This window comes from Centroberyx gerrardi, chromosome 12 (assembly GCF_048128805.1).
Source record: "Centroberyx gerrardi isolate f3 chromosome 12, fCenGer3.hap1.cur.20231027, whole genome shotgun sequence".
Classification (NCBI taxonomy): domain Eukaryota; kingdom Metazoa; phylum Chordata; class Actinopteri; order Beryciformes; family Berycidae; genus Centroberyx; species Centroberyx gerrardi.
The window spans coordinates 21,085,088-21,097,794 of NC_136008.1; the positions used below are offsets into that span (position 1 = coordinate 21,085,088).

The window sequence follows — 12,707 nt, forward strand, 5'->3', positions numbered from 1 at the left end:
GGCTCACTGAACCACTGCTGCAATTTGACTCAGCAAGAGCAATTGTTTGGAAAAATCCAGTTGTGCTCTCATTTGAGCCATTGGAAGTCACAAGGAATGGTCTGATAACTGTTCTGAGTTGTAAAATATTGATTTGGTTCTTCTGTATAACATCCAAGAAGCCTGCAGTATTCATGTGGGATAGATTCAAGGTAAATGAATGTGGTGGGACTTCTACAATGTCTACCACTGTTAGAGTTTGTGAGTGGTCCTCAGCCTCTGAGATGCCTTTCCTTTGGTAATCAAGGTTGGATGGGATGAAAGTGGAAGATGAATCACACAGTGGAGACTAAATAATAATAGTCATCCTTCAGCTGCTGCTGCTGCTGCTGGCCCCATGTAATTCAACTCATAGAGAAATGTGCTACCATTGCCAGAGGGTTCAATTTCCAAGAGGGGCACCCATGCCAAATGGATGTAGTACATAATACCTTTGCATGGTGTATGTGCTTTTGATCACCTGGCTTTACCCAAAACAGGCCTGGCCAGTCACCTTTTATCATTTCAGCACCTTTTATATGTTTTCACTCCTGTCTCTGGGGAAATCATCGTCTATTCAAAATGTATACCATCGGCAGAGGAGAAAAGAATAGGGAGAGGTGCAGAGAGAACAGATCCAAGGGAGATAAAGAGGCTAGCTAACTAAAATCATGATGGTTGTTCTCTGGCTTTAAAGTCACAAAAATTACTATTTCATCTGAAATGTCCAGCAAACTGCCAAACATGCAATTCAATAAAATCTATGTGGTAACATTCAGTCTGTTGTTCGAGGGACATTTAAATGTTTCTGCACTAGGTCAACTCATGCATGTAAATTGCAGGCCATACAGTAAGCACAGGGAACAATCCAGTTCTGAATAGCCTGCTCTGCATTGTTTGCATCTTATTTCACAGCTTCAGACTAATAATGGAAGGTTACGTCAGAATAGTTATAGAAAAGGAAAACATACCACTCAAAAAACACCTCCATACACTAAGATTTAATGCTCGTACCAATTTTATGCCAAATAACACCTCCATAAAGATTCAATCAATTCAATTTTGCTATTATATAGTTATGTTGCCACTAGCAGCACCTCACTGTGCATTTATCTTTCTCTCAGTATGTGTGAACCGTTGACATTACTTCAGTGAATTTCAGTGTTCTCTTTTTTCCTAATAATTGCTTTTGTTGAGTCTGCCTAGAGACACAGGCGGCTGTGATGCTCTTTGTTTCAGAATTGTTTTCCTTAGGGTGAAACTGCGTGAGAGTGCGTTCAGAGTCTTATTTATGGCACCCTGTCTCCATAAATATCTTTGCATTGTTTACTTTCTCCTCATATAGTGATGAATAGGTGGCCATTTAATGGCCTTTCCGGATGTACTGGTGTACTTGCAACAGGTTGTGTTGCACTAATAAAAAGATGGGAGATAATGGACCACTAGACTGAGCAAAGTTTAATTATGAATCATTTGTAAGATGGTAACAGTCCTACTATAATCTTGAATAGCGTCCAACTCATTTTATTGTTGGGAGGTATTCCAAAGAAACGGTTTTGAAGTAGCCTATATTAATCTTGTTTTTACATTAATAAATAAGAATCTGTGGTTATTATTAAGGGAGTACATATATACAATTTTCAAAGTGTAATTTATTAAAGTGTAAGAGTAGACTTTTTGAGAGAAGAAGCCCCCTATGGGAATCTTGTCCCACAATGACATTTTGAATAAACTAGCCTAGCCAGTGTTTGGAAGCACAGTATCATGACCAAATAACATAATAGTTCTGGTAAGAAATTAACTTTTTTTTTTTTTTTTTTTGCAGTCTAAAAAGCTGCCTAGCTATGTTCACAGAATATATCTAGCTTGATAGCTAGCTTGAATTTCTTTACTAGTGTAAGCATCCTGATTCCTGAGAGAAAAAGAATTGAGATAAGGCTTTAAATAAGTAATAATACTAATAATGTTAATACTAATAATAAAGAAACGTGACAGTATTTGGATATACTGGATATTTTTAGAAAGTCTTCCAACTGTTATTTGTCACTGGCCAATAATAATTTGAAAATAAGGTTGATTTTAACATAAGTTGCCCGTTTTCATAATTTTATATTTTGTATTAGGCTATAATAGCAAAGTTATATACTGTTACGATTGAATTATATTCTAAATGTGTTTACTTAAGCATGCTTCTTTTATACACATAATATTGATATTCAAATGCTACTTATTTTAAAAGAAAATGGACATTGTTCCTAAGGGGGCGTCTAGCCCCGGGTGAAGTGGGGGTTGTGTCCTCTGTGCATGTCATGTACATACATACACACCATATATCTTGTTTTGTGATGCCAGTGACATTAGGACCGTCTGTTATGCATCTTTACAAAATACGGACGATCGTTACGAAGGAAGCGTTGCCCCGAGCTCGCGTCTCTGCGCACAATCCGTGCGTAATGCTCATGGAGTCGCCAGTGCGCTTCACTGCTGCAGGTGCAACAGTTTATTGGAGGAGTTAGTGCAGTCATTTTGCAGCAATGGGGTTTCCAGAAGGACGTTGTTATTCACGCCATGATACAGTTATTTTTGTTTGGTTGCTTTAACTGCTATTCACTGCATTTCTTGCGTCCATTGACACCATGAACGAGACGACAGCAGCCTTTTTGAACCGGTCTTCGTCCCCGAACGAATCGTGGAGTGAAGAGAGAAATCCCTCTGATGTCTCCTTCAGTTTTGTCTATTTTACAGAAACCACCATCCTACCTTCTCTGATTGGGTTCCTCTGTTCTACGGGACTTGTTGGCAACATTCTGGTCTTAGTGACCATCCTGAGGTAAGCGCTCAAACCAGCGGGTCGCATCACGCGCACTTCTCACATGTGACAACTTTCCAGGGTAAATGTGAGTAAATGTATTTTCAAAACACAGTTTCATTATGAGAACTCAACATTTAAGTATTATCACATCCACCTAACGGTATCTAATTCGGGTCAGCAGTAGTTGGCTCCTTATTTCATGCTTCATGTGGCACTCATGAGCGTAATTATCATGAACCAGTCTTTATTTCTCATCAGTGATGATTAATCCTCATAATCATTATTGTGTGTGCACTTTGCTCACACAATGCTCCAAAAGACTCTTAGTAGCCTACTCCTTACAATCTTGATGAAAAATCGGTATAATATCCTTCAATATTCCTACAGGGATTTACTGTGGTACTCAATAGTGAGTACAGTGAACTTATGGTATTTTTTCCTCCTATGGTAGGCTACCACTATAATAATATTTATATAGGGACAATGTTGCAGTGATATTTGTCTTGCATCCTTCTAAAATTCATTGTAGTTCTTTTTTGTAAGGGAATCAATACACCATGACTATTGTTCGGACTGGCTGGAGGGATATTGATTAATTTCCAGATTAACCGCAGGACTCCGAGGCAGTTTTTCTTATCGCCGTTCACAATGCACCCAGCATCAAATACTGTGTTGCTAATAACCATAATGCATTCATTATGTTTTTCCAGAGGGGCTTTTATTTTGAAAGTTTCTCTCTATAAACTGACCCACTCTAACCACTGATATAAGCAAACAAAATCCTAGTTATATTTTCACCAAAAGCAAAACCCATTAATTTATGTCTATTTCCCCTTAAAAGACACATATCTATCCTCCTAACTTACATCAGTCTTACATCAGATAAGTCACAACAATGTCAGGCTAAAACTGTGGGTAAACTCTATTCTACAAATAAAAAAGTGGGTTTACCCTCCATTACATCCCTGATTATGAATGTGTTATACACAGGAGTTCATATAAATTGTTCGGTATGGATGTACTGAAGCTACTTTCTGTAGGTCATAATGTGTCCTGGCTTGCTGGGTGTTGCTATGCACACTGCTGAGTCAGTACCAGCATCTCTCTGTGTAATGATTTGTTATAAAGTGTATCCTTTCTGATGGCCCCAGTGGTGTATGTGCATATTTAATGATGGTACTGCAATATGTTCCAATCCACTTAAAGACAAGACATGGCAAATATTCAAAAAAAACAAAAAACAGTTTTGCACTAATCTGCAGTGCATACAGAGGCTGAATGTGGTCTAAACATCCATTAATGATGCAGAAATAGGTCTGTGAAGTCAGCTTTGTTTCTGTGTAAGAGAGAGAGAGACAGTTTCTCAAGTGTTTACTGGAGAACGTATTGCCTTTAGCCCTATTCAGAAAGCTACATCTGTCCTTCTGTGACTGCAGTGAGACTTTAAGTGTGGATGAAAACAATTACATTCTCTTCATTTTCTTCATTTATTTTCCTGACTAACTGTGGGTGGCGATGCCTATAGGCAGAGAGATAGAAATGAACTTACTGCAGTCTGTCATATAGCTATTAGTTACTAGTTAAATGCAGTCTTAACATTTTGACTGGCCATAATTGCACTGTAGACATAATTTGACAACTCATGATTGTGGTTGTGCATCACCATTTGGACTATAATTCCATTACAGATACATTTGATTAGAATTATGACAAGTCAAAATTACATTATGGATATGTTGATTGGATTCATGACTATAAAATGAATAATAGACATCCAATAGATAAATTAGAATTCCCTCAATGTGATTAAATGTGAAAATGTGATATGGGGCTCTGGTCGGCCAGACGTGGCTTCAGAGGAGAGAGGGAGTGTGACAGGAAGAGTCCATCAAACTGAAGATAATCTCAAGAGCGTTTCACACTAAGAATCTCTCACACTCAAAATGAGAGTGCAAATTGATATTCATTTTCCATGTGGATATGAGTCGGTAGACCATGTTGGAGGGGTACTGCTGGGTCGAGAAGCAATCCTATGGTACACACTGTCGCAAATGGAAAAAGTTTTTTTTTCCATTTCCACACGGGGAACTCAAGGAAAACAAGGTCAAACTACTCGGTATCAACAAATTGGATAATGGACGTTAAGGCTTTTTCCAATCCAATTCAGTTCAATTCAGGTTTCGATTGGTCCCAGAGGAAAAGATGTCAAAAGACAGAACTGTATGCTTTAGGTGTGACAGAGAGTAAGTTCCTTTGTACATGCTATTGTGTTAAAGTGAAAACATTTTGGTGTGAGATATTGAAACACCTTTCCCACAAGACCCTGAATTATGTCTGTTAGGAAACTACGATACAATCAGTGCAAATAGGACAAATCCCAAAATAAAGAGGTTCTTAGCCAGGAAATGCATTCCCAGCTCTTTTAATCGTTTTTGAAAGATGAATAAATATATTCCTTTTGGAAAAAATCCCATATGCCCTGAGGAAAAAGCAGGATAGTTTTAAGAAAATCTTTTAACCTTACATTGAGTACATAAAAAGTTTTGTTGATCAATAATGGAAAGTTATGATATTGATACTGTAAAATAATACCTCTGTTGAGATGTCTCCCATGGACATAATGCAATCAATCTAATATCGGATATAGGAATTGTTTTGGTTTGTTATTTGTTGTTATTGATAGTATATTTGAAAAAGTGAAATTGAAATATTTTAAAAAAGAGAATATTCTCCTCTGCTCCATGGAAAGGAAACGGCAGCATTTGTTCTCCCTCTTTTGCAAGTCTTGCAACCCATAATACATCTGCTGCTGTTTAACATAATGAATGGAAAAGAGGAGAGTGGAGCAACAATTGTGTTTGACAGGTGGCAGTTTGTAATTCAATAAGATGTTCTGCGCCCATAAAACATCTCTCAGCTTGTTTCAGCACAAGTAAGCATGTCCTTTTTGAGACTGTTTATTTCATGCTATTTCAGGATGATGGCGAGCTCTCAGGTGTGCTGTGTGTTGTTGAGCCATTTAGTGACTGCCATGAAAACAAGACATCTAGTCTTCCTCCTTGGGACAAAGGCGATAGGAAACCAAAGACTCAGGAAAGGAGCCCTGGAACCTGTGATTCTGGTCTCCAAGGCTTTTCATCTTTGAACAAACAATTATTCATAAGATATGATGAAACTTTAATGATCCCTGTGGGGAAATAGGGTCGTTGCAGCAACAAATAGCACTAGGAAATAGCAAAGAAATATAGAATATAAATAAGAATATATGAAATGCGGGTTATATAAACATACAACTAATTTTAATATTAGGAAGAAGAACATAAGAGTAGAAATGTATGAATGAAAGTTAGAGAAAAAGTATGGATTACGGCATTATGTGAGTATGCAAAAGAAACAGCAGTAGAAGTTACAGTTTGAGTGCAAGACCAGGTCCAAATAATAGTCCTAATCAAATGTTCCCCCTTGAATTGATGGCTTTTTGGCCATTAAGGGTTAATTTGTTTGTGGTGCTGGAGAGAAAAAACAAACAAACATGGACCAGTTGGAGAGAAATGTATCTTTGAAATATTTAAGACAGGTGGGAAAAAGTTGAGTCAACATCCAGTTACGGCCAAACAGAATAAATTAGAATGAAGCATCTGGGCCATCAGACCAAGGCTTTCCCCATAAGCTACCAAAAGATAAGGAAAGAGCTATTCCCAACTAAACAAAAGCTACAAAAACAGGACTACCGGTACCTCCTTCCACAAATGGACAGTGTGTAACGCTGCCATCAATGAGGATACGTATATTATTTTCTAGTAACGGTTGATGCGCTGTGTCTTGGGAGTGTACACATGAAACTGAACATCACAGCTCCTCTAGCTATCCTGCTGAGACGTCTCCTCTGCTCGTCCATCAGGACGACGAAGAAGACCGTGCCGGATGTGTACATCTGTAACCTGGCTGTGGCAGACGTGGTCCATGTGACCGTCATGCCCTTCCTGATCCACCAGTGGGCTCGTGGCGGACACTGGGTGTTTGGCAGCACGCTGTGCACCATCATCACCTCTCTGGACAACTGCAACCAGGTGGCCTGCGCTGCTGTGATGACCGCTGTCAGTCTGGACAGGTGAGCGGCACTGCGTTCATTCTCTTTAGGATGAATGCATTCTCTTTATGATGCCTGTGCTTTCTCTCCCGAAAGCATCTTACTGTTAATTGAAACCATCCTTGTCTATATGGCATCTTATTTGCACAATAGTTTAAGTCTAGTCTTAGTGGTAAGTACTTCTGAGAAAACCTTTGATATGTATTATTGACTAGAGTTTGGTGTCAGTGCTGCAATGCTACATACTTCACATACATCGTTTACTACATCATATACATACTATACATCATATACTACATCACATAATGCTTTGAAGTTTTCTTGTTTGGGTATTATGAAGAATTTAGTCTTTATCAACCTTAGGCTAGAATGAAAGACATTTTCATATGACTGAATAATAGAATAAACTAGACTTAAAAAAAAAAAAAAGTAATGTACTTCAAATTGAGATGCAAATGTTGTACTGTCTCTTGGCTGCATATTTAATAAACCCAATTGTGGTGCAGGCAGTTTACAAGTAATCCCAGTGGGTACCAGTGATATTTGGGATAGATAACAGGTGCTGAGAGGAAGGAAATGATGCATCATGGATGCAGGATACGTCTTTCACCCATCTGTTACTTCTCCACTCTAGAAACCAGAGTGCGTTGGTGTTCCTCCATGGCTAAAAATTATAAGCTGGTGAGAGATGAAACATTTGAATGAATAGTCATCTCCAAATCCTCACACTTCCTCCCTTTATAATAATTTCTACACATGTAGCAACATTAAAAGCAGTACATGGCATTTGCTACATTATGTATCACTCATTCAGCATCTTGAGCACAGAATGTACTGCCATTTTTACTTCTCACTAATGCTGGTGCCTTATCAAAATGTTTGGCAGGAGCTGAGAGAAATGTGGAGGATCCTGTTTTAGTCTTTGGGAGGGTTTTTGTTCTGGGTTTTACTTTTACGGTACTCTTTTATTTGCTGTCTCTCTCTAAATACTGTGACTACGAATCGCAGATGGACTATGAATGCCAAAAACCTGGTCTAAATGCATGTGTAATGCTCCTGGAGTTGTTACTTTGCAAATCATAAGGTCCCAGAGATAGGGAATTGGTTTGAATTGCCACATGCTGAAATATATTGGATTTACTAGCTTTGTTTTCAATACTGCATGTTTTTTTTTCCCCATTTAAGTCATGTAATGAGTCATGTAATGAACAGCACAATGTGTCACGGATACATGAAGGCCTTTGCTAGCCTATTAGGCTTGCACATCATCACACCCACAACACTGCCACTCACAAGCCTACAAATAGAATCGCCTTGCTTACTCACTATCATAACTGCACGCCCATGCTCAACTGTGGGTCGTGCAGCCATTGTAGTAATCCAAAAATATTCTAGATATCAATAGAAAGAGAATAAATCATACAACCAACATACTCACCATTGCTCATTGTCATCCTCGCCTTTAACACAATGCTTACACAGCAATAAAAATGTGTGCTTGACACATTTGGCGGTGGTCTGACAATCAACGCAAACACAAAAGAGGATTAAAACAGACAACATTTATTGTGATTGATGTACGCAAAAATCACAACAAATGAAAATATGTGGCAGAGGTGCTGGACCTGCCAAAACAGGTGCTGGTTCAGATGTGGGAGGTCATCGATTGTGTTCTGGCTGAATACGGCACAAACGAAGCCCTTGACGGACTCAATAAGACTAGCAGAGGCATTTCAGTTTCTACAGTAGTTCAATAAAAATGTCACCTATCCTTTTATCTCCCCAGGATAATTATGAAGTGGGCGCCGCTTAAAAATATTCGGTTTCCTGAAAATTCACATCTTTATTGGCCCAGTAGAGATGGCACACCTCAGCGGAGCTTCGGCAAAACATTAATTTTGGCAGTTTATCCCTGAGCTGAGTGTGTGCCTGAGCTTTTGAGTGGAGTGGATTAATTATTCGTAAATTGGGTTTTGCAAAACCCGTAACCCTATAATGTCTTTTTTTTTTTCATGTCAACAACTTTTCAGTTTTCTTTACACCATATTTTTTCATGATGTTCCTCTTGAAAATGACTTTTTTTTGCCAACTTTTTGGCAACTTATGTGGTCTTCTTCATACCGAAAAGACACAATGTTCTCAAAGATGATGTTGTGTGATGTCCTTGAAGCTTCAGCACCAACTAAATAACTTTGGATGATTGATTTGCACTGAACTTTGCAGAAAACCACCTTTGCACGGCTCTTCTTTGTTAGGGTAGAAGGAGAAGGAGCAGAAATACACAAGGGGTTTGGAAGCTCTTTTATCATAACAGTTATAAGACTAGTAAGCACACTGATATAGTCCTCTCTCACTTTTGCACTTTTGAGTCTGAGTTTGTATGCCATGCTTTTGTATTGTTGTCTTCAAGGTTTCATTTCATGTTGTTTTCTCTATATGTGGATGCTAGCCAGCAGAACTCTTAGAGATAAAAGAGATGAACTTGAATTCCCACAGCTCCTCTTTAATTCTCTCCGCCTACTGCTCTCTCAGGTACCTGGCGGTGGTTCATCCGTTCCGTCTGACGGCTCTCAGAACCACGTCTAAGACCATCGGCATCAACCTGTTTGTGTGGGTGATCTCCTTCATCCTGGTCCTTCCCGCGTGGATCCACTCCAAAGTCATCCGATTCTCCGATGGGCTGGAGAGCTGCACCATGAACCTGGTCTCCCCCAGCTCTGTTCTCTGGTAGGGCAAGTCAAGTCGAGAGGCGGGCTCATTCACTATGGGCTGCTCTGACAAAGGGGTTTGCTCCATCTGAGCCGGACACCCTGCGGAGCCCGAAATTCATTCAAGAACATGCATCAAAAAGCCTTTATTTAACCAGGAAGTCCCATTGAGATTAAAAACCTTTTTTTCAAGGGAGACGTTGGCCAAGATCAGCAGCAGCACAGATAAGAACAAATGGTTTCAGACAGACTACAATAAAAACAAATATAGGAACAGAACAGACTACAATAAAAGCATAGGACGCAAAATCCAGCATAAACTAACAAAACATTTAAGAAGATGAATAGTCCGCTACACAGTTGAGAAATTTGTTAATTAAAAACAATGACATTCCAATGAATTAGCCTCTAATTCTTTCATTTTGGATTTAAAAGCAATTAGCGAGATTAAACAGTTTTAAGTCGTTCCAGGCAGAAGGTGCAGAATAAACGCCCCTTTTCCAGTCTCTGTACGTACATTTGGGGCAGAAAGCATTTAAAATGTTAGATATTCGTTGTTGTAGCACAATCGCTGTTCGTTGTTGTATTCGTTGTATCCAGCAGTGCATAGCTGGTTCCTGGAATCTGAAGCTGTTAAACAGACATTGCCATAGCAACTGGTGGTCAGTCATTTTTCACCCCAGGCTACCTCCATCTCTGTTGCTCCATCTCCTATGTGCCTTAATTGGAGCTTTTGTTGCGCACATTCTGCAAGCTACGACACTTACAGCTATAAAAAACTCCAGGAGCTTTCAAACTTCAAGAATTATCGGGGGGATTTCAAATGCAGAGCACTTTAATGAAAAATGCATTTGAGATAACACCCTATAATGGGAAAGTAGTAGTAGTAGTAAAGTGTGTAACAAGAAGATGAACAAAAAAACACATGAAAGCCTCAGCAATCATGTCCTTTTTTTTACAATTATCTTGAGATGTAGCCTTGGATAAAAACAGTTCATATCACCCACTCCTTAGCAGAGGAGCAGAGACAAAGTCTGAGGGGAGTGAAACTTACTTTCGACCCCCTCTCTCCCTCTTCCTCCCTCCTGTCTTACAGGTACACGCTGTATCAGACAATCACGTCTTTTTTCCTACCTCTGCCGCTCATCATCACCTGCTACATTCTCATCCTGTGTTACACCTGGAGGATGTACCTGAAGAACAAGCAGGCGCGGCGGTGAGTCTCTCCTCGGCTCCTCAACTCCATTTTAATACAGTGTGACACTTAAGCGCTTTTCAGTTTTGGTACGTGAACCTCTCCCTTGCCCCTAAATACCGTTGTTTATGGTAACAATCACTGTGTTCAAGATGAAGTGACTGCCGGGTTGCAGCATCAGTAGGCCTTTATAAGTTCAAGTTCAAGTTCAATTTATAAATAAAGTCAGACCAACTGAGTGGATTTGAGTTTTTGTTGGCATTAGATGTTTTTAGTGGGGGATGTTATTGCCTTTTGCCCAGATAATTGGAACAGACAGACTAGATCTAAATCGTTCTTGCTTTATTTTAGGCGAAGGCAGCTGCAGCAGTGGACAAACATGGGCATGCATAGACGCACAGGCTTTTTGACGTCAACTGCGGGACAAGGGAGATGGTATCTTGAGTGGCACTACAGGGCAATGTCTGGTCCAATAGGGAAACGGCAGCAGTGGTGCTTCCACAGTCTCCGAGGCAGCGAGGAAGAAGAGTACACTGAATGTTCTCAAGCACGATAAAAGATCCAAGTGTAGTTGTCATGCACAGAGGATTAGCCCATTGGTACCGTTTGTGGGTTTCTTTTCCCTCTCCAGTTGATATCTCTTTTTTCCTCATGCATCATAGTGTCTATTAGCACTTGCCTTGGAGCGCCAGTTGGTATCATTCTCTCATAGGAAAGCATATCCTGATTATCATGTCAAACCAGCAGACAGCCTTCAGAGATTGATGGGGCCTTTTATCTTTTCTGAGTCCCAGGGAACAGCGACAGTTTTAAAACCCTTTGCCTACACTGTCAAGCTGTCATTTCTTTAATTGACTTATCCACCCCCTCTCATGGGGACTATTTTCAGCCTGACAATGATTTGGTTACACACTACAGACAGGGAAAGAAAGATCAACCCTTGATCTTGTCGTCTTAACACGCTACAATGTGGCTGACAAATGAGGACGCAGATAAACGATCTCTACCGACTCTTTGATCCGTCACTCACCCTTTCACCCTCACCCGTACGTTTCAGCTACAGCACCAACCTGCCTCGCATGCGCGCCATCCGTCTCACCAAAATGGTCCTGGTCTTGGTGGCGGTCTTCCTGGTGAGCGTCGGGCCCTACCACGTCCTGCAGCTGGTCAACCTGACCGTGCGCAGACCCACGCTGGCCTACCACACCTGCTACTACCTGTCTGTCTGCCTGAGCTACGCCGCCAGCAGCATCAACCCCTTCATCTACATCCTGCTGAGCGGACACTTCCGCCGAAGACTGACCAGACGCATGACCTCCAGCGGGCCCAGCGTGGAGCGGGAGCCAGCCATCCAAGTCCCGACACCGCACTCCAGCTTTGGATGAGCTCATGCCTCCCTCCCTTCACCTTCCTTCCCTGTGGCTGGTTGAGAAGATTGACTGAGGGTTGATTAAAATGGTTGAACAAATTGAAGTCAATATCAAAAAGTATAAAAAACAGCTTATAATGTTAGAGTTTTCCCATCTTTGATGCACTTACTGAAGGCTTCATAGACTTGAAAGTCTTTATGAGCTTTCCTTACATTTTCTTGCGCAAGACGTTATGATAGTATGAACTGATGCATCTCAAAGGAGGATCATCTCATAAATGATCTTATGTTATTGTTTGCATGAGACTGCAAGTAAGTGTTGGCTGATATTGTGAAAAAGATCCTCCTGCAGTCAGCTGCAATATGAAGAAATTATCTGTTTTATGAGGAAGTGCAATATTGCAATGAATGGAATTGTATTGAATGGAATATTGAATATCATAAATGGTTCATAAGTTTATCAGTTTATCATAAGTTTATCTCAGAATAGAAGTGCTGATCTAAGTTTACTAATC

At 40.1% G+C, this 12,707-nt stretch overlaps 1 protein-coding gene across 1 annotated transcript; it reads left to right on the forward strand.

Annotated features, from left to right (window-relative positions):
- The first annotated feature begins 2,654 nt into the window (after window positions 1-2,654).
- On the forward strand, window positions 2,655-12,208 carry mchr2a (melanin concentrating hormone receptor 2a). Its single transcript, XM_071902486.1, has 5 exons — window positions 2,655-2,848; window positions 6,732-6,941; window positions 9,453-9,647; window positions 10,725-10,844; window positions 11,881-12,208. The coding sequence occupies exons 1-5, from the start codon at window positions 2,655-2,657 to the stop codon at window positions 12,206-12,208; spliced, it is 1,047 nt and encodes a 348-aa protein (XP_071758587.1).
- Window positions 12,209-12,707: the final 499 nt, after the last annotated feature.